This window comes from Oncorhynchus mykiss, chromosome 27 (genome assembly GCF_057628025.1).
Source record: "Oncorhynchus mykiss isolate SJ-2025 chromosome 27, ASM5762802v1, whole genome shotgun sequence".
NCBI classification, from domain to species: domain Eukaryota; kingdom Metazoa; phylum Chordata; class Actinopteri; order Salmoniformes; family Salmonidae; genus Oncorhynchus; species Oncorhynchus mykiss.
In genome coordinates this window covers 24,888,429-24,912,174 of record NC_143048.1, presented here as the reverse complement: position 1 = coordinate 24,912,174, position 23,746 = coordinate 24,888,429, and the positions used below count along the sequence as shown (strand labels likewise).

Below are 23,746 nucleotides of genomic sequence, written 5' to 3'. Positions count from 1 at the left end.
CAAGTGATACCACCAATACATCGACAGTCACTTCAAGTGATGCTACCACTACATTGACAGTCACTTCAAGTGATGCTACCACTACATTGACAGTCTCTTCAAGTGATGCCAACACTCCCTCAACATCAACAGTCACTTCAAGATATGCAACCTCTCCCTCAACTACATCTACAGTCACGCCAAGTAATGCCACCTCTCCCTCGACATCAACAATCAGTTCAAGTGATACTACCGCTACATCGACAGTATCTTCAAGTGATACCACCTCTCCCTCGACTTCAACAGTCACTTCAAGTGATACCACCAATACATCAACATTCACTTCAAGTGATGCTACCACTACATTGACAGTCACTTCAAGTGATGCTACCACTACATTGACAGTCTCTTCAAGTGATGCCACCACTCCCTCAACATCAACAGTCACTTCAAGATATGCAACCTCTCCCTCAACTAAATCTACAGTCACGCCAAGTAATGCCACCTCTCCCTCGACATCAACAATCAGTTCAAGTGATACTACCGCTACATCGACAGTATCTTCAAGTGATACCACCTCTCCCTCGACTTCAACAGTCACTTCAAGTGATGCCACCACTACATCAACAGTCACTTCAAGTGATGCTACCACTACATCGACAGTCCCTTCAAGTGATACCACCATTACATCGACAGTCTCTACAAGTGATGCCTCCACTGCTTCGACTTCAACCGTCACTTCAAGTGATGCCACCACTACATTAACAGTCACTTCAAGTAATGCCACGTCTCCCTCGACATCAACAGTCACTTCAAGAAATGCCACCAATACATTGACAGTCTCTACAAGTGATGCCTCCACTCCTTCGACATTGACAGTCACTTCAAGTGATGCTACCACTTCATTGACAGCTACTTCAAGTGATGCCACCTTTTACTGGACATCAAGTGATGCCACCACTTCCTCAACTACATCAATAGTCATTCCAAGTGATGTCACCTCTCACTCTACATCAACAGTCACTTCAAGTAGTGCCACCACTACATCGACAGTCATTCCAAGTGATGCCACCACTCACTCGACATCAACAGTCACTTCAAGAGATGCCACATCTCCCTCGACATCAAACGTCACGCCAAGTGATGCCACCACTTCCTCAACTACATCAACAGTCACTTCAAGTGATGCTACCACTACATCGACAGTCTCTTCAAGTGATGCCTCCACTCCTTCGACTTCAACAGTCACTTCAAGTGATACCACCTCTCCTTTGACATCAACAGTCACTTCAAGTGATGCCACCTCTCCTTTGACATCAACAGTCACTTCAAGTGATGCCACCTCTCCCTCGACATCAACAGTATTTTCAAGTGATGCCACCACTCCCTCGACATTAAAAGTCACTTCAAGTAATGCCACGTCTACCTCGACATCAACAGTCACTTCAAGGTATGCTACCACTACATCGACAGTCCCTTCAAGTGATCCCACCACTTCCTCGACATTAACAGTCACTTCTAGAAATGCCACCTCTCCCTCGACATCAACAGTCACTTCAAGTGATGCCACCAATACATCAACAGTCACTTCAAGTGATGCTACCACTACATTGACAGTCACATCAAGTGATGCTACCACTACATCGACAGTCTCTTCAAGTGATGCCTCCACTCCTTCAACTTTAACAGTCACTTCAAGTGATGCAACCTCTACATCAACAGTCACTTCAAGTGATGCCACCAATACATCAACAGTCACTTCAAGTGATGCTACCACTACATTGACAGTCACATCAAGTGATGCTACCACTACATTGACAGTCTCTTCAAGTGATGCCACCACTCCCTCAACATCAACAGTCACTTCAAGTGATGCCTCCACTCCTTCAACTTTAACAGTCTCTTCAAGTGATGCCTCCACTCCTTCAACTTTAACAGTCACTTCAAGTGATGCCACCACTACATCAACAGTCACTTCAAGTGATCCCACCACTACATCGACAGTCCCTTCAATTGATCCCACCACTACCTCGGCATTAACAGTCACTTCAAGTGATGTCACCACTCCCTCAACATCAACCGTCACTTTAAGTGATGCAACCTCTCCCTCAACTACATCTACAGTCACGCCATGTAATGCCACCTCTCCCTCGACATCAACAGTCAGTTCAAGTGATACTTCCACTACAGCAATAGTCACTTCAAGAGATGCCACGTCTCCCTCGACATCAAACGTCACGCCAAGTTATGCCACCTCTAAGTCAACATCAACTTTCACTTCAAGTGATGCCACCGCTTCCTCAACTACATCAACAGTCACTTCAAGTGATGCTACCACTACATCAACAGTCTCTTCAAGTGATGCCTCCACTCCTTCGACTTCAACAGTCACTTCAAGTGATGCCACCACTACATCAACAGTCACTTCAAGTGATCCCACCACTACCTCGACATTAACAGTCACTTCAAGAAATGCCACCTCTCCCTCGACATCAACAGTCACTTCAAGTGATGCCACCACTACATCAACAGTCACTTCAAGAAATGCCACCAATACATCGACAGTCTCTACAAGTAATGCCTCCACTCCTTCGAGATCAACAGTCACTTCAAGTGATGCTACCAATACATTGACAGTCACTTCAAGTGATGCTACCACTACATTGACAGTCTCTTCAAGTGATGCCACCACTCCCTCAACATCAACAGTCACTTCAAGCGATGCAACCTCTACCTCAACTACATCTACAGTCACACCAAGTAATGCCACCTCTAAGTCAACATCAACAGTCAGTTCAAGAGATACTACCACTACAGCAACAGTCAGTTCAATTGATGCTACCACTACATTGTCAGTATCTTCAAGTTATGCCACCTCTCCCTCGACTTCAACAGTCACTTCAAGTGATGCCACCACTACATCAACAGTCACCTCAAGTGATGCTACCACTACATCGACAGTCCCTTCAAGTGATACCACCACTCCCTCGACATTAACAGTCACTTCAAGTAATGCCACGTCTCCCTCGACATCCACAGTCACTTCAAGTGATACTACCACTACATCGACAGTATCTTCAAATGATACCAACTCTCCCTCGACTTCAACAGTCACTTCAAGTGATGCCACCACTACATCAACAGTCACCTCAAGTGATGCTACCACTACATCGACAGTCCCTTCAAGTGATCCCACCACTACCTCAACAATAACAGTCACTTCAAGAAATGACACCTCTCCCTCGACATTAACAGTCACTTCAAGTGATACCACCAATACAATGACAGTCTCTACAAGTGATGCCACCACTCCCTCAACTACATCTACAGTCATGCCAAGTAATGCCACCTCTAAGTCAACATCAACAGTCACTTCAAGTGATACTTCCGCTACATTGACAGTTACTTCAAGGGATGCCACCTTTTACTGGACATCAAGTGATACCACCGCTTCCTCAACTACATCAACAGTCACTTCAAGTGATGCTACCACTACATCGACAGTCTCTTCAAGTGATGCCTCTACTCCTTCGACTTCAACAGTCACTTCAAGTGATACCACCACTACATCAACAGTCACTTCAAGTGATGCTACCACTACATCGACAGTCCCTTCAAGTGATCCCACCAATACCTCGACAATAACAGTCACTTCAAGAAATGACACCTCTCCCTCGACATCAACAGTCACTTCAAGTGATACCACCACTACATCAACAGTCACTTCAAGAAATGCCACCAATACATCGACAGTCTCTACAAGTAATGCCTCCACTCCTTCGACATCAACAGTCACTTCAAGTGATGCTGCCACTACATTGACAGTCACTTCAAGTGATGCTACCACTACATTGACAGTCTCTTCAAGTGATGCCACCACTCCCTCAACATCAACAGTCACTTCAAGTGATGCAACCTCTAACTCAACTACATCTACAGTCACGCCAAGTAATGCCACCTCTAAGTCAACATCAACAGTCAGTTCAAGAGATACTACCACCACAGCAACAGTCAGTTCAATTGATGCTACCACTACATTGTCAGTATCTTCAAGTGATGCCACCTCTCCCTCGACTTCAACAGTCACTTCAAGTGATGCTACCACTGCATCGACAGTCCCTTCAAGTGATACCACCACTCCCTCGACATTAACAGTCACTTCAAGTAATGCCACGTCTCCCTCGACATCCACAGTCACTTCAAGTGATACTACCACTACATCGACAGTATCTTCAAATGATACCAACTCTCCCTCGACTTCAACAGTCACTTCAAGTGATGCTACCACTACATCGACAGTCCCTTCAAGTGATCCCACCAATGCCTCGACAATAACAGTCACTTCAAGAAATGACACCTCTCCCTCGACATCAACAGTCACTTCAAGTGATGCCACCACTACATCAACAGTCACTTCAAGAAATGCCACCAATACATCGACAGTCTCTACAAGTAATGCCTCCACTCCTTCGACATCAACAGTCACTTCAAGTGATGCTACCACTACATTGACAGTCACTTCAAGTGATGCTACCACTACATTGACAGTCTCTTCAAGTGATGCCACCACTCCCTCAACATCAACAGTCACTTCAAGTAATGCCACGTCTCCCTCGACATCCACAGTCACTTCAAGTGATAATATCACTACATCGACAGTATCTTCCAATGATACCAACTCTCCCTCGACTTCAACAGTCACTTCAAGTGATGCCACCACTACATCAACAGTCACCTCAAGTGATGCTACCACTACATCGACAGTCCCTTCAAGTGATCCCACCACTACCTCGACAATAACAGTCACTTCAAGAAATGACACCTCTCCCTCGACATCAACAGTCACTTCAAGGGATGCCACCAATACATTGACAGTCGCATCAAATGATGCTACCACTACATTTACAGTCTCTTCAAGTGATACCAACTCTCCCTCGACTTCAACAGTCACTTCAACTGATGCCTCCACTCCCTCGACTTCAACAGTCACTTCAAGTGATGCCACCACTACATCAACAGTCACTTCAAGAAATGCCACCAATACATCGACAGTCTCTACAAGTAATGCCTCCACTCCTTCGACATCAACAGTCACTTCAAGTGATGCTACCACTACATTGACAGTCACTTCAAGTGATGCTACCACTACATTGACAGTCTCTTCAAGTGATGCCACCACTCCCTCAACATCAACAGTCACTTCAAGTAATGCCACGTCTCCCTCGACATCCACAGTCACTTCAAGTGATAATATCACTACATCGACAGTATCTTCCAATGATACCAACTCTCCCTCGACTTCAACAGTCACTTCAAGTGATGCCACCACTACATCAACAGTCACCTCAAGTGATGCTACCACTACATCGACAGTCCCTTCAAGTGATCCCACCACTACCTCGACAATAACAGTCACTTCAAGAAATGACACCTCTCCCTCGACATCAACAGTCACTTCAAGGGATGCCACCAATACATTGACAGTCGCATCAAATGATGCTACCACTACATTTACAGTCTCTTCAAGTGATACCAACTCTCCCTCGACTTCAACAGTCACTTCAACTGATGCCTCCACTCCCTCGACTTCAACAGTCACTTCAAGTGATGCCACCACTACATCGACAGTATCTTCAAATGATACCAACTCTCCCTCGACTTCAACAGTCACTTCAAGTGATGCCACCACTACATCAACAGTCACCTCAAGTGATGCTACCACTACATCGACAGTCCCTTCAAGTGATACCAAAACTCCCTCGACATTAACAGTCACTTCAAGTAATGCCACGTCTCCCTCGACATCAACAGTCACTTCAAGTGATACTACCACTACATCAACAGTCACTTCAAGTGATGCAACCTCTACCTCAACTACATCTACAGTCACGCCAAGTAATGCCACCTCTAAGTCAACATCAACAGTCAGTTCAAGAGATACTACCACCACAGCAACAGTCAGTTCAATTGATGCTACCACTACATTGTCAGTATCTTCAAGTGATGCCACCTCTCCCTCGACTTCAACAGTCACTTCAAGTGATGCTACCACTGCATCGACAGTCCCTTCAAGTGATCCCACCAATACCTCGACAATAACAGTCACTTCAAGAAATGACACCTCTCCCTCGACATCAACAGTCACTTCAAGTGATGCCACCACTACATCAACAGTCACTTCAAGAAATGCCACCAATACATCGACAGTCTCTACAAGTAATGCCTCCACTCCTTCGACATCAACAGTCACTTCAAGTGATAATACCACTACATTGACAGTCACTTCAAGTGATGCTACCACTGCATCGACAGTCCCTTCAAGTGATACCACCACTCCCTCGACATTAACAGTCACTTCAAGTAATGCCACGTCTCCCTCGACATCCACAGTCACTTCAAGTGATACTACCACTACATCGACAGTATCTTCAAATGATACCAACTCTCCCTCGACTTCAACAGTCACTTCAAGTGATGCTACCACTACATCGACAGTCCCTTCAAGTGATCCCACCAATGCCTCGACAATAACAGTCACTTCAAGAAATGACACCTCTCCCTCGACATCAACAGTCACTTCAAGTGATGCCACCACTACATCAACAGTCACTTCAAGAAATGCCACCAATACATCGACAGTCTCTACAAGTAATGCCTCCACTCCTTCGACATCAACAGTCACTTCAAGTGATGCTACCACTACATTGACAGTCACTTCAAGTGATGCTACCACTACATTGACAGTCTCTTCAAGTGATGCCACTACATTGACAGTCACTTCAAGTGATGCTACCACTGCATCGACAGTCCCTTCAAGTGATACCACCACTCCCTCGACATTAACAGTCACTTCAAGTAATGCCACGTCTCCCTCGACATCCACAGTCACTTCAAGTGATACTACCACTACATCGACAGTATCTTCAAATGATACCAACTCTCCCTCGACTTCAACAGTCACTTCAAGTGATGCTACCACTACATCGACAGTCCCTTCAAGTGATCCCACCAATGCCTCGACAATAACAGTCACTTCAAGAAATGACACCTCTCCCTCGACATCAACAGTCACTTCAAGTGATGCCACCACTACATCAACAGTCACTTCAAGAAATGCCACCAATACATCGACAGTCTCTACAAGTAATGCCTCCACTCCTTCGACATCAACAGTCACTTCAAGTGATGCTACCACTACATTGACAGTCACTTCAAGTGATGCTACCACTACATTGACAGTCTCTTCAAGTGATGCCACCACTCCCTCAACATCAACAGTCACTTCAAGTAATGCCACGTCTCCCTCGACATCCACAGTCACTTCAAGTGATAATACCACTACATCGACAGTATCTTCAAATGATACCAACTCTCCCTCGACTTCAACAGTCACTTCAAGTGATGCCACCACTACATCAACAGTCACCTCAAGTGATGCTACCACTACATCGACAGTCCCTTCAAGTGATCCCACCACTACCTCGACAATAACAGTCACTTCAAGAAATGACACCTCTCCCTCGACATCAACAGTCACTTCAAGGGATGCCACCAATACATTGACAGTCGCATCAAATGATGCTACCACTACATTTACAGTCTCTTCAAGTGATACCAACTCTCCCTCGACTTCAACAGTCACTTCAACTGATGCCTCCACTCCCTCGACTTCAACAGTCACTTCAACTGATGCCTCCACTCCCTCGACTTCAACAGTCACTTCAAGTGATGCCACCACTACATCGACAGTATCTTCAAATGATACCAACTCTCCCTCGACTTCAACAGTCACTTCAAGTGATGCCACCACTACATCAACAGTCACCTCAAGTGATGCTACCACTACATCGACAGTCCCTTCAAGTGATACCAAAACTCCCTCGACATTAACAGTCACTTCAAGTAATGCCACGTCTCCCTCGACATCAACAGTCACTTCAAGTGATACTACCACTACATCGACAGTCCCTTCAAGTGATCCCACCACTACCTCGACAATAACAGTCACTTCAAGAAATGACACCTCTCCCTCGACATCAACAGTCACTTCAAGGGATGCCACCAATACATTGACAGTCGCATCAAATGATGCTACCACTACATTTACAGTCTCTTCAAGTGATACCAACTCTCCCTCGACTTCAACAGTCACTTCAACTGATGCCTCCACTCCCTCGACTTCAACAGTCACTTCAAGTGATGCCACCACTACATCAACAGTATCTTCAAATGATACCAACTCTCCCTCGACTTCAACAGTCACTTCAAGTGATGCCACCACTACATCAACAGTCACCTCAAGTGATGCTACCACTACATCGACAGTCCCTTCAAGTGATACCAAAACTCCCTCGACATTAACAGTCACTTCAAGTAATGCCACGTCTCCCTCGACATCAACAGTCACTTCAAGTGATACTACCACTACATCAACAGTCACTTCAAGTGATGCAACCTCTACCTCAACTACATCTACAGTCACGCCAAGTAATGCCACCTCTAAGTCAACATCAACAGTCAGTTCAAGAGATACTACCACCACAGCAACAGTCAGTTCAATTGATGCTACCACTACATTGTCAGTATCTTCAAGTGATGCCACCTCTCCCTCGACTTCAACAGTCACTTCAAGTGATGCTACCACTGCATCGACAGTCCCTTCAAGTGATCCCACCAATACCTCGACAATAACAGTCACTTCAAGAAATGACACCTCTCCCTCGACATCAACAGTCACTTCAAGTGATGCCACCACTACATCAACAGTCACTTCAAGAAATGCCACCAATACATCGACAGTCTCTACAAGTAATGCCTCCACTCCTTCGACATCAACAGTCACTTCAAGTGATAATACCACTACATTGACAGTCACTTCAAGTGATGCTACCACTACATTGACAGTCTCTTCAAGTGATGCCACCACTCCCTCAACATCAACAGTCACTTCAAGTAATGCCACGTCTCCCTCGACATCCACAGTCACTTCAAGTGATACTACCACTACATCAACAGTCACTTCAAGTGATGCAACCTCTACCTCAACTACATCTACAGTCACGCCAAGTAATGCCACCTCTAAGTCAACATCAACAGTCAGTTCAAGAGATACTACCACTACAGCAACAGTCAGTTCAATTGATGCTACCACTACATTGTCAGTATCTTCAAGTGATGCCACCTCTCCCTCGACTTCAACAGTCACTTCAAGTGATGCCACCACTACATCAACAGTCACTTCAAGAAATGCCACCAATACATCGACAGTCTCTACAAGTAATGCCTCCACTCCTTCGACATCAACAGTCACTTCAAGTGATAATACCACTACATTGACAGTCACTTCAAGTGATGCTACCACTGCATCGACAGTCCCTTCAAGTGATACCACCACTCCCTCGACATTAACAGTCACTTCAAGTAATGCCACGTCTCCCTCGACATCCACAGTCACTTCAAGTGATACTACCACTACATCGACAGTATCTTCAAATGATACCAACTCTCCCTCGACTTCAACAGTCACTTCAAGTGATGCTACCACTACATCGACAGTCCCTTCAAGTGATCCCACCAATGCCTCGACAATAACAGTCACTTCAAGAAATGACACCTCTCCCTCGACATCAACAGTCACTTCAAGTGATGCCACCACTACATCAACAGTCACTTCAAGAAATGCCACCAATACATCGACAGTCTCTACAAGTAATGCCTCCACTCCTTCGACATCAACAGTCACTTCAAGTGATGCTACCACTACATTGACAGTCACTTCAAGTGATGCTACCACTACATTGACAGTCTCTTCAAGTGATGCCACCACTCCCTCAACATCAACAGTCACTTCAAGTAATGCCACGTCTCCCTCGACATCCACAGTCACTTCAAGTGATAATACCACTACATCGACAGTATCTTCAAATGATACCAACTCTCCCTCGACTTCAACAGTCACTTCAAGTGATGCCACCACTACATCAACAGTCACCTCAAGTGATGCTACCACTACATCGACAGTCCCTTCAAGTGATCCCACCACTACCTCGACAATAACAGTCACTTCAAGAAATGACACCTCTCCCTCGACATCAACAGTCACTTCAAGGGATGCCACCAATACATTGACAGTCGCATCAAATGATGCTACCACTACATTTACAGTCTCTTCAAGTGATACCAACTCTCCCTTGACTTCAACAGTCACTTCAACTGATGCCTCCACTCCCTCGACTTCAACAGTCACTTCAAGTGATGCCACCACTACATCGACAGTATCTTCAAATGATACCAACTCTCCCTCGACTTCAACAGTCACTTCAAGTGATGCCACCACTACATCAACAGTCACCTCAAGTGATGCTACCACTACATCGACAGTCCCTTCAAGTGATACCAAAACTCCCTCGACATTAACAGTCACTTCAAGTAATGCCACGTCTCCCTCGACATCAACAGTCACTTCAAGTGATACTACCACTACATCGACAGTCCCTTCAAGTGATCCCACCACTACCTCGACAATAACAGTCACTTCAAGAAATGACACCTCTCCCTCGACATCAACAGTCACTTCAAGGGATGCCACCAATACATTGACAGTCGCATCAAATGATGCTACCACTACATTTACAGTCTCTTCAAGTGATACCAACTCTCCCTCGACTTCAACAGTCACTTCAACTGATGCCTCCACTCCCTCGACTTCAACAGTCACTTCAAGTGATGCCACCACTACATCGACAGTATCTTCAAATGATACCAACTCTCCCTCGACTTCAACAGTCACTTCAAGTGATGCCACCACTACATCAACAGTCACCTCAAGTGATGCTACCACTACATCGACAGTCCCTTCAAGTGATACCAAAACTCCCTCGACATTAACAGTCACTTCAAGTAATGCCACGTCTCCCTCGACATCAACAGTCACTTCAAGTGATACTACCACTACATCAACAGTCACTTCAAGTGATGCAACCTCTACCTCAACTACATCTACAGTCACGCCAAGTAATGCCACCTCTAAGTCAACATCAACAGTCAGTTCAAGAGATACTACCACCACAGCAACAGTCAGTTCAATTGATGCTACCACTACATTGTCAGTATCTTCAAGTGATGCCACCTCTCCCTCGACTTCAACAGTCACTTCAAGTGATGCTACCACTGCATCGACAGTCCCTTCAAGTGATCCCACCAATACCTCGACAATAACAGTCACTTCAAGAAATGACACCTCTCCCTCGACATCAACAGTCACTTCAAGTGATGCCACCACTCCCTCAACTACATCTACAGTCATGCCAAGTAATGCCACCTCTAAGTCAACATCAACAGTCACTTCAAGTGATACTTCCGCTACATTGACAGTTACTTCAAGGGATGCCACTTTTTACTGGACATCAAGTGATACCACCGCTTCCTCAACTACATCAACAGTCACTTCAAGTGATGCTACCACTACATCGACAGTCTCTTCAAGTGATGCCTCTACTCCTTCGACTTCAACAGTCACTTCAAGTGATACCACCGCTTCCTCAACTACATCAACAGTCACTTCAAGTGATGCTACCACTACATCGACAGTCCCTTCAAGTGATCCCACCAATACCTCGACAATAACAGTCACTTCAAGAAATGACACCTCTCCCTCGACATCAACAGTCACTTCAAGTGATACCACCACTACATCAACAGTCACTTCAAGAAATGCCACCAATACATCGACAGTCTCTACAAGTAATGCCTCCACTCCTTCGACATCAACAGTCACTTCAAGTGATGCTGCCACTACATTGACAGTCACTTCAAGTGATGCTACCACTACATTGACAGTCTCTTCAAGTGATGCCACCACTCCCTCAACATCAACAGTCACTTCAAGTGATGCAACCTCTAACTCAACTACATCTACAGTCACGCCAAGTAATGCCACCTCTAAGTCAACATCAACAGTCAGTTCAAGAGATACTACCACCACAGCAACAGTCAGTTCAATTGATGCTACCACTACATTGTCAGTATCTTCAAGTGATGCCACCTCTCCCTCGACTTCAACAGTCACTTCAAGTGATGCTACCACTGCATCGACAGTCCCTTCAAGTGATACCACCACTCCCTCGACATTAACAGTCACTTCAAGTATTGCCACGTCTCCCTCGACATCCACAGTCACTTCAAGTGATACTACCACTACATCGACAGTATCTTCAAATGATACCAACTCTCCCTCGACTTCAACAGTCACTTCAAGTGATGCCACCACTACATCAACAGTCACCTCAAGTGATGCTACCACTACATCGACAGTCCCTTCAAGTGATCCCACCACTACCTCGACAATAACAGTCACTTCAAGAGATGCCACATCTCCCTCGACATCAAACGTCACGCCAAGTGATGCCACCACTTCCTCAACCACATCAACAGTCACTTCAAGAAATGACACCTCTCCCTCGACATTAACAGTCACTTCAAGTGATACCACCAATACATCGACAGTCTCTACAAGTGATGCCACCACTCCCTCAACTACATCTACAGTCATGCCAAGTAATGCCACCTCTAAGTCAACATCAACAGTCACTTCAAGTGATACTTCCGCTACATTGACAGTTACTTCAAGGGATGCCACCTTTTACTGGACATCAAGTGATACCACCGCTTCCTCAACTACATCAACAGTCACTTCAAGTGATGCTACCACTACATCGACAGTCTCTTCAAGTGATGCCTCTACTCCTTCGACTTCAACAGTCACTTCAAGTGATACCACCACTACATCAACAGTCACTTCAAGTGATGCTACCACTACATCGACAGTCCCTTCAAGTGATCCCACCAATACCTCGACAATAACAGTCACTTCAAGAAATGACACCTCTCCCTCGACATCAACAGTCACTTCAAGTGATACCACCACTACATCAACAGTCACTTCAAGAAATGCCACCAATACATCGACAGTCTCTACAAGTAATGCCTCCACTCCTTCGACATCAACAGTCACTTCAAGTGATGCTGCCACTACATTGACAGTCACTTCAAGTGATGCTACCCCTACATTGACAGTCTCTTCAAGTGATGCCACCACTCCCTCAACATCAACAGTCACTTCAAGTGATGCAACCTCTACCTCAACTACATCTACATTCACGCCAAGTAATGCCACCTCTAAGTCAACATCAACAGTCAGTTCAAGAGATACTACCACCACAGCAACAGTCAGTTCAATTGATGCTACCACTACATTGTCAGTATCTTCAAGTGATGCCACCTCTCCCTCGACTTCAACAGTCACTTCAAGTGATGCTACCACTGCATCGACAGTCCCTTCAAGTGATACCACCACTCCCTCGACATTAACAGTCACTTCAAGTAATGCCACGTCTCCCTCGACATCCACAGTCACTTCAAGTGATACTACCACTACATCGACAGTATCTTCAAATGATACCAACTCTCCCTCGACTTCAACAGTCACTTCAAGTGATGCTACCACTACATCGACAGTCCCTTCAAGTGATCCCACCAATGCCTCGACAATAACAGTCACTTCAAGAAATGACACCTCTCCCTCGACATCAACAGTCACTTCAAGTGATGCCACCACTACATCAACAGTCACTTCAAGAAATGCCACCAATACATCGACAGTCTCTACAAGTAATGCCTCCACTCCTTCGACATCAACAGTCACTTCAAGTGATGCTACCACTACATTGACAGTCACTTCAAGTGATGCTACCACTACATTGACAGTCTCTTCAAGTGATGCCACCACTCCCTCAACATCAACAGTCACTTCAAGTAATGCCACGTCTCCCTCGACATCCACAGTCACTTCAAGTGATAATACCACTACATCGACAGTATCTTCAAATGATACCAACTCTCCCTCGACTTCAACAGTCACTTCAAGTGATGCCACCACTACATCAACAGTCACCTCAAGTGATGCTACCACTACATCGACAGTCCCTTCAAGTGATCCCACCACTACCTCGACAATAACAGTCACTTCAAGAAATGACACCTCTCCCTCGACATCAACAGTCACTTCAAGGGATGCCACCAATACATTGACAGTCGCATCAAATGATGCTACCACTACATTTACAGTCTCTTCAAGTGATACCAACTCTCCCTCGACTTCAACAGTCACTTCAACTGATGCCTCCACTCCCTCGACTTCAACAGTCACTTCAAGTGATGCCACCACTACATCGACAGTATCTTCAAATGATACCAACTCTCCCTCGACTTCAACAGTCACTTCAAGTGATGCCACCACTACATCAACAGTCACCTCAAGTGATGCTACCACTACATCGACAGTCCCTTCAAGTGATACCAAAACTCCCTCGACATTAACAGTCACTTCAAGTAATGCCACGTCTCCCTCGACATCAACAGTCACTTCAAGTGATACTACCACTACATCAACAGTCACTTCAAGTGATGCAACCTCTACCTCAACTACATCTACAGTCACGCCAAGTAATGCCACCTCTAAGTCAACATCAACAGTCAGTTCAAGAGATACTACCACCACAGCAACAGTCAGTTCAATTGATGCTACCACTACATTGTCAGTATCTTCAAGTGATGCCACCTCTCCCTCGACTTCAACAGTCACTTCAAGTGATGCTACCACTGCATCGACAGTCCCTTCAAGTGATCCCACCAATACCTCGACAATAACAGTCACTTCAAGTAATGCCACGTCTCCCTCGACATCCACAGTCACTTCAAGTGATACTACCACTACATCGACAGTATCTTCAAATGATACCAACTCTCCCTCGACTTCAACAGTCACTTCAAGTGATGCTACCACTACATCGACAGTCCCTTCAAGTGATCCCACCAATGCCTCGACAATAACAGTCACTTCAAGAAATGACACCTCTCCCTCGACATCAACAGTCACTTCAAGTGATGCCACCACTACATCAACAGTCACTTCAAGAAATGCCACCAATACATCGACAGTCTCTACAAGTAATGCCTCCACTCCTTCGACATCAACAGTCACTTCAAGTGATGCTACCACTACATTGACAGTCACTTCAAGTGATGCTACCACTACATTGACAGTCTCTTCAAGTGATGCCACCACTCCCTCAACATCAACAGTCACTTCAAGTAATGCCACGTCTCCCTCGACATCCACAGTCACTTCAAGTGATAATACCACTACATCGACAGTATCTTCAAATGATACCAACTCTCCCTCGACTTCAACAGTCACTTCAAGTGATGCCACCACTACATCAACAGTCACCTCAAGTGATGCTACCACTACATCGACAGTCCCTTCAAGTGATCCCACCACTACCTCGACAATAACAGTCACTTCAAGAAATGACACCTCTCCCTCGACATCAACAGTCACTTCAAGGGATGCCACCAATACATTGACAGTCGCATCAAATGATGCTACCACTACATTTACAGTCTCTTCAAGTGATACCAACTCTCCCTCGACTTCAACAGTCACTTCAACTGATGCCTCCACTCCCTCGACTTCAACAGTCACTTCAAGTGATGCCACCACTACATCGACAGTATCTTCAAATGATACCAACTCTCCCTCGACTTCAACAGTCACTTCAAGTGATGCCACCACTACATCAACAGTCACCTCAAGTGATGCTACCACTACATCGACAGTCCCTTCAAGTGATACCAAAACTCCCTCGACATTAACAGTCACTTCAAGTAATGCCACGTCTCCCTCGACATCAACAGTCACTTCAAGTGATACTACCACTACATCAACAGTCACTTCAAGTGATGCAACCTCTACCTCAACTACATCTACAGTCACGCCAAGTAATGCCACCTCTAAGTCAACATCAACAGTCAGTTCAAGAGATACTACCACCACAGCAACAGTCAGTTCAATTGATGCTACCACTACATTGTCAGTATCTTCAAGTGATGCCACCTCTCCCTCGACTTCAACAGTCACTTCAAGTGATGCTACCACTGCATCGACAGTCCCTTCAAGTGATCCCACCAATACCTCGACAATAACAGTCACTTCAAGAAATGACACCTCTCCCTCGACATCAACAGTCACTTCAAGTGATGCCACCACTACATCAACAGTCACTTCAAGAAATGCCACCAATACATCGACAGTCTCTACAAGTAATGCCTCCACTCCTTCGACATCAACAGTCACTTCAAGTGATAATACCACTACATTGACAGTCACTTCAAGTGATGCTACCACTACATTGACAGTCTCTTCAAGTGATGCCACCACTCCCTCAACATCAACAGTCACTTCAAGTAATGCCACGTCTCCCTCGACATCCACAGTCACTTCAAGTGATACTACCACTACATCGACAGTATCTTCAAATGATACCAACTCTCCCTCGACTTCAACAGTCACTTCAAGTGATGCCACCACTACATCAACAGTCACCTCAAGTGATGCTACCACTACATCGACAGTCCCTTCAAGTGATCCCACCACTACCTCGACAATAACAGTCACTTCAAGAAATGACACCTCTCCCTCGACATCAACAGTCACTTCAAGGGATGCCACCAATACATTGACAGTCGCATCAAATGATGCTACCACTACATTTACAGTCTCTTCAAGTGATACCAACTCTCCCTCGACTTCAACAGTCACTTCAACTGATGCCTCCACTCCCTCGACTTCAACAGTCACTTCAAGTGATGCCACCACTACATCGACAGTATCTTCAAATGATACCAACTCTCCCTCGACTTCAACAGTCACTTCAAGTGATGCCAACACCACATCAACAGTCACTTCAAGTGATCCTACCACTACATCGACTGTCCCTTCAAGTGATACCACCACTACCTCAACATTAACAGTCACTTCAAGTAATGCCACGTCTCCCTCAACATCAACAGTCACTTCAAGAAATGCCACCAACACATCGACAGTCTCTACAAGTGATGCCTCCACTCCTTCGACATCAACAGTCACTTCAAGAAATGCCACCAATACATCAACAGTCACTTCAAGTGATGCTACCACTACATTGACAGTCTCTTCAAGTGATAGCACCACACCCTCAACATCAAGAGTCACTTCAAGAAATGCCACGTCTCCCTCGACATCAACAGTCACTTCAAGTGATTCCACCAATACATCGACAGTCACTTCAAGTGATGCCTCCACTTCTTCGACTTCAACAGTCACTTCAAGTGATGCCACCAATACATCAACATTCACTTCAAGTGATGCTACCACTACATTGACAGTCACTTCAAGTGATGCTTCCACTATATCGACAGTCACTTCAAGTGATCCCACCACTACCTCGAAATTAACAGTCACTTCCAGAAATTCCACCTCTCCCTCAACATCAACAGTCACTTCAAGTGATGTCCCCAATACATTGACAGTCACATCAAGTGATGATACCACTACATTGACAGTCTCTTCAAGTGATGCCACCACTCCCTCAACATCAACAGTCACTTCAAGATATGCAACCTCTCCCTCAACTACATCTACAGTCACGTCAAGTAATGCCACCTCTCCCTCGACATCAACAATCAGTTCAAGTGATACTACCGCTACATCGACAGTATCTTCAAGTGATACCACCTCTCCCTCAACATCAACAGTCACTTCAAGTGATGCCACCACTACATCAACAGTCACTTCAAGTGATGCTACCACTACATCGACAGTCCCTTCAAGTGATACCACCACTCCCTCAACATCAACAGTCACTTCAAGTGATGCCACCATTACATCGACAGTCTCTACAAGTGATGCCTCCACTGCTTCGACTTCAACCGTCACTTCAAGTGATGCCACCACTACATTAACAGTCACTTCAAGTAATGCCACGTCTCCCTCGACATCAACAGTCACTTCAAGAAATGCCACCAATACATTGACAGTCTCTACAAGTGATGCCTCCACTCCTTCGACATTGACAGTCACTTCAAGTGATGCTACCACTTCATTGACAGCTACTTCAAGTGATGCCACCTTTTACTGGACATCAAGTGATGCCACCACTTCCTCAACTACATCAATAGTCATTCCAAGTGATGTCACCTCTCCCTCTACATCAACAGTCACTTCAAGTAGTGCCACCACTACATCGACAGTCATTCCAAGTGATGCCACCACTCACTCGACATCAACAGTCACTTCAAGAGATGCCACATCTCCCTCGACATCAAACGTCACGCCAAGTGATGCCACCACTTCCTCAACCACATCAACAGTCACTTCAAGAAATGACACCTCTCCCTCGACATTAACAGTCACTTCAAGTGATACCACCAATACATCGACAGTCTCTACAAGTGATGCCACCACTCCCTCAACTACATCTACAGTCATGCCAAGTAATGCCACCTCTAAGTCAACATCAACAGTCACTTCAAGTGATACTTCCGCTACATTGACAGTTACTTCAAGGGATGCCACCTTTTACTGGACATCAAGTGATACCACCGCTTCCTCAACTACATCAACAGTCACTTCAAGTGATGCTACCACTACATCGACAGTCTCTTCAAGTGATGCCTCTACTCCTTCGACTTCAACAGTCACTTCAAGTGATACCACCGCTTCCTCAACTACATCAACAGTCACTTCAAGTGATGCTACCACTACATCGACAGTCCCTTCAAGTGATCCCACCAATACCTCGACAATAACAGTCACTTCAAGAAATGACACCTCTCCCTCGACATCAACAGTCACTTCAAGTGATACCACCACTACATCAACAGTCACTTCAAGAAATGCCACCAATACATCGACAGTCTCTACAAGTAATGCCTCCACTCCTTCGACATCAACAGTCACTTCAAGTGATGCTGCCACTACATTGACAGTCACTTCAAGTGATGCTACCACTACATTGACAGTCTCTTCAAGTGATGCCACCACTCCCTCAACATCAACAGTCACTTCAAGTGATGCAACCTCTAACTCAACTACATCTACAGTCACGCCAAGTAATGCCACCTCTAAGTCAACATCAACAGTCAGTTCAAGAGATACTACCACCACAGCAACAGTCAGTTCAATTGATGCTACCACTACATTGTCAGTATCTTCAAGTGATGCCACCTCTCCCTCGACTTCAACAGTCACTTCAAGTGATGCTACCACTGCATCGACAGTCCCTTCAAGTGATACCACCACTCCCTCGACATTAACAGTCACTTCAAGTATTGCCACGTCTCCCTCGACATCCACAGTCACTTCAAGTGATACTACCACTACATCGACAGTATCTTCAAATGATACCAACTCTCCCTCGACTTCAACAGTCACTTCAAGTGATGCCACCACTACATCAACAGTCACCTCAAGTGATGCTACCACTACATCGACAGTCCCTTCAAGTGATCCCACCACTACCTCGACAATAACAGTCACTTCAAGAAATGACACCTCTCCCTCGACATCAACAGTCACTTCAAGGGATGCCACCAATACATTGACAGTCGCATCAAATGATGCTACCACTACATTTACAGTCTCTTCAAGTGATACCAACTCTCCCTCGACTTCAACAGTCACTTCAAGTGATGCCTCCACTCCCTCGACTTCAACAGTCACTTCAAGTGATGCAACCACTACATCGACAGTATCTTCAAGTGATGCCTCCACTCCCTCGACTTCAACAGTCACTTCAAGTGATGCCACCACTACATCGACAGTATCTTCAAATGATACCAACTCTCCCTCGATTTCAACAGTCACTTCAAGAAATGACACCTCTCCCTCGACATCAACAGTCACCTCAAGTGATGCTACCACTACATCGACAGTCCCTTCAAGTGATACCAAAACTCCCTCGACATTAACAGTCACTTCAAGTAATGCCACGTCTCCCTCGACATCAACAGTCACTTCGAGTGATACTACCACTACAGCAACAGTCACTTCAAGTGATGCCACCACTACATCGACAGTATCTTCAAATGATACCAACTCTCCCTCGACTTCAACAGTCACTTCAAGTGATGCCAACACCACATCAACAGTCACTTCAAGTGATGCTACCACTACATTGACAGTCCCTTCAAGTGATACCACCACTACCTCAACATTAACAGTCACTTCAAGTAATGCCACGTCTCCCTCAACATCAACAGTCAATTCAAGTGATACCACCAATACATCGACAGTCACTTCAAGTGATGCCTCCACTTCTTCGACTTCAACAGTCGCTTTAAGTGATGCCACCAATACATCAACATTCACTTCAAGTGATGCTACCACTACATTGACAGTCACTTCAAGTGATGCTTCCACTACATCGACAGTCACTTCAAGTGATCCCACCACTACCTCGACATTAACAGTCACTTCCAGAAATTCCACCTCTCCCTCAACATCAACAGTCACTTCAAGTGATGCCCCCAATACATTGACAGTCACATCAAGTGATGATACCACTACATTGACAGTCTCTTCAAGTGATGCCACCACTCCCTCAACATCAACAGTCACTTCAAGATATGCAACCTCTCCCTCAACTACATCTACAGTCACGTCAAGTAATGCCACCTCTCCCTCGACATCAGCAATCAGTTCAAGTGATACTACCGCTACATCGACAGTATCTTCAAGTGATACCACCTCTCCCTCAACATTAACAGTCACTTCAAGTGATGCCACCACTACATCAACAGTCACTTCAAGTGATGCTACCACTACATCGACAGTCCCTTCAAGTGATACCACCACTCCCTCAACATCAACAGTCACTTCAAGTGATGCCACCATTACATTGACAGTCTCTACAAGTGATGCCTCCACTGCTTCGACTTCAACAGTCACTTTAAGTGATGCCACCACTACATCAACAGTCACTTCAAGTGATGCTACCACTACATCGACAGTCCCTTCAAGTGATACCACCACTCCCTCAACATCAACAGTCACTTCAAGTGATGCTACCACTTCATTGACAGCTACTTCAAGTGATGCCACCACTTCCTCAACTACATCAATAGTCATTCCAAGTGATGTCACCTCTCCCTCGACATCAAACGTCACTTCAAGAGATGCCACATCTCCCTCGACATCAAACGTCACGCCAAGTGATGCCACCACTTCCTCAACTACATCAACAGTCACTTCAAGTGATGCTACCACTACATTGACAGTCTCTTCAAGTGATGCCTCCACTCCTTCGACTTCAACAGTCACTTCAAGTGATACCACCACTACATCAACAGTCACTTCAAGTGATGCTACCACTACATCGACAGTCTCTTCAAATGATGCCTCCACTCCCTCGACATTAACATTCACTTCAAGTGATGCCACCTCTCCTTTGACATCAACAGTCACTTCAAGTGATGCCACCTCTCCTTTGACATCAACAGTCACTTCAAGTGATGCCACCTCTCCCTCGACATCAACAGTATTTTCAAGTGATGCCACCACTCCCTCGACATTAAAAGTCACTTCAAGTAATGCCACGTCTCCCTCGACATCAACAGTCACTTCAAGTGATGCCACCAACACATTGACAGTCTCTACAAGTGATGCCTCCACTCCTTCGACTTCAACAGTCACTTCAAGTGATGCAACCACTACATCAACAGTCACTTCAAGGTATGCTACCACTACATCGACAGTCCCTTCAAGTGATCCCACCACTTCCTCGACATCAACAGTCACTTCAAGTGATGCCACCAATACATCAACAGTCACTTCAAGTGATGCTACCACTACATTGACAGTCACATCAAGTGATGCTACCACTACATCGACAGTCTCTTCAAGTGATGCCTCCACTCCTTCGACTTTAACAGTCACTTCAAGTGATGCCACAACTACATCAACAGTCACTTCAAGTGATCCCACCACTACATTGACAGTCCCTTCAATTGATCCCACCACTACCTCGGCATTCACAGTCACTTCAAGTGATGTCACCACTCCCTCAACATCAACCGTCACTTTAAGTGATGCAACCTCTCCCTCAACTACATCTACAGTCACGCCATGTAATGCCACCTCTCCCTCGACATCAACAGTCAGTTCAAGTGATACTTCCACTACAGCAACAGTCAGTTCAAGTGATGCTACCACTACATCGACAGTCCCTTCAAGTGATCCCACCACTACCTCGACATTAACAGTCACTTCAAGAAATGCCAGTTCTCACTCGACATCAACAGTCACTTCAAGTGATATTTCCACTACAGCAACAGTCAGTTCAAGTGATGCTACCACTACATCGACAGTCCCTTCAAGTGATCCCACCACTACATCGACAGTCCCTTCAAGTGATCCCACCACTACCTCGACATTAACAGTCACTTCAAGAAATGCCAGTTCTCACTCGACATCAACAGTCACTTCAAGTGATGCCACCAATACATCAACAGTCACTTCAAGTGATGCTACCACTACATTGACAGTCTCTTCAAGTGATGCCACCACTCCCTCAACATCAACAGTCACTTCAAGTAGTGCCACCACTACATCGACAGCCTCTTCAAGTGAAGCCACGTCTCCCTCGACATCAACAGTCACTTCAAGAGATGCCACGTCTCCCTCGACATCAAACGTCACGCCAAGTTATGCCACCTCTAAGTCAACATCAACTTTCACTTCAAGTGATGCCACCGCTTCCTCAACTACATCAACAGTCACTTCAAGTGATGCTACCACTACATCAACAGTCTCTTCAAGTGATGCCTCCACTCCTTCGACTTCAACAGTCACTTCAAGTGATGCCACCACTACATCAACAGTCACTTCAAGTGATCCCACCACTACCTCGACATTAACAGTCACTTCAAGTGATGCCACCACTACATCAACAGTCACTTCAAGAAATGCCACCAATACATTGACAGTCTCTACAAGTAATGCCTCCACTCCTTCGACATCAACAGTCACTTCAAGTGATGCTACCACTACATTGACAGTCTCTTCAAGTGATGCCACCACTCCCTCAACATCAACAGTCACTTCAAGTGATGCAACCTCTACCTCAACTACATCTACAGTCACACCAAGTAATGCCACCTCTAAGTCAACATCAACAGTCAGTTCAAGAGATACTACCACTACAGCAACAGTCAGTTCAATTGATGCTACCACTACATTGTCAGTATCTTCAAGTGATGCCACCTCTCCCTCGACTTCAACAGTCACTTCAAGTGATGCTACCACTACATCGACAGTCCCTTCAAGCGATGCCACCTCTCCCTCAACATCAAAAGTCACTTCAAGTGATGCCACCAATACATCAACAGTCACTTCAAGTGATGCCACCACTCCCTCGACACTAACAGTTACTTCTATTGATGCCACCTCTCCCTCAACATCAAAAGTCACCTCAAGTGATTCCACCACTACATCAACAGTCACTTCAAATGATGCTACCGCTACATCGACAGTCACTTCAAGTGATACCACCTCTCCCTCGACATCAACAATCACTTCAAGTGATGCGACCTCTCCCTCAACTACATTGACAGTCACAGCTAGTGATGCCACCTCTAACTCAACATCAACAGTCACTTCAAGTGATCCCACAACTCCCACTTCTCCATCAACAACCACAAGTGAGGTCACCACTCTAAGACCAATAATGTCATCAACAAGTGGTACTACTACAGTGTTAACAGGTACAGATACCTTAGCAGTTGTAGCAGTATCTACACTGTCCACCCCTTCACTAGGACTAACATCCAGAGACACTACTTTGGTGACAACAATCAAAACCACTGTTGCAGAATGCAGTAAGATTATTTT

The 23,746-nt window shown here is 45.4% G+C and overlaps 1 protein-coding gene across 1 annotated transcript in view; it reads left to right on the top strand.

Annotated features, from left to right (window-relative positions):
* Positions 1–23,746, top strand: part of LOC110507139 (uncharacterized) — a 36,641-nt gene that overhangs the window by 7,268 nt on the left and 5,627 nt on the right. Inside the window, exons 4-14 of the mRNA XM_090223464.1 lie at positions 676–2,431; positions 2,639–3,165; positions 3,268–3,741; positions 3,805–5,040; positions 8,962–9,543; positions 10,510–11,169; positions 11,239–11,577; positions 11,818–13,791; positions 13,894–14,985; positions 17,317–18,639; positions 18,775–23,733. Coding sequence (XP_090079590.1) covers positions 676–2,431; positions 2,639–3,165; positions 3,268–3,741; positions 3,805–5,040; positions 8,962–9,543; positions 10,510–11,169; positions 11,239–11,577; positions 11,818–13,791; positions 13,894–14,985; positions 17,317–18,639; positions 18,775–23,733 — 14,922 coding nt within the window. The remainder of the gene's footprint in view (positions 1–675; positions 2,432–2,638; positions 3,166–3,267; positions 3,742–3,804; positions 5,041–8,961; positions 9,544–10,509; positions 11,170–11,238; positions 11,578–11,817; positions 13,792–13,893; positions 14,986–17,316; positions 18,640–18,774; positions 23,734–23,746) is intronic.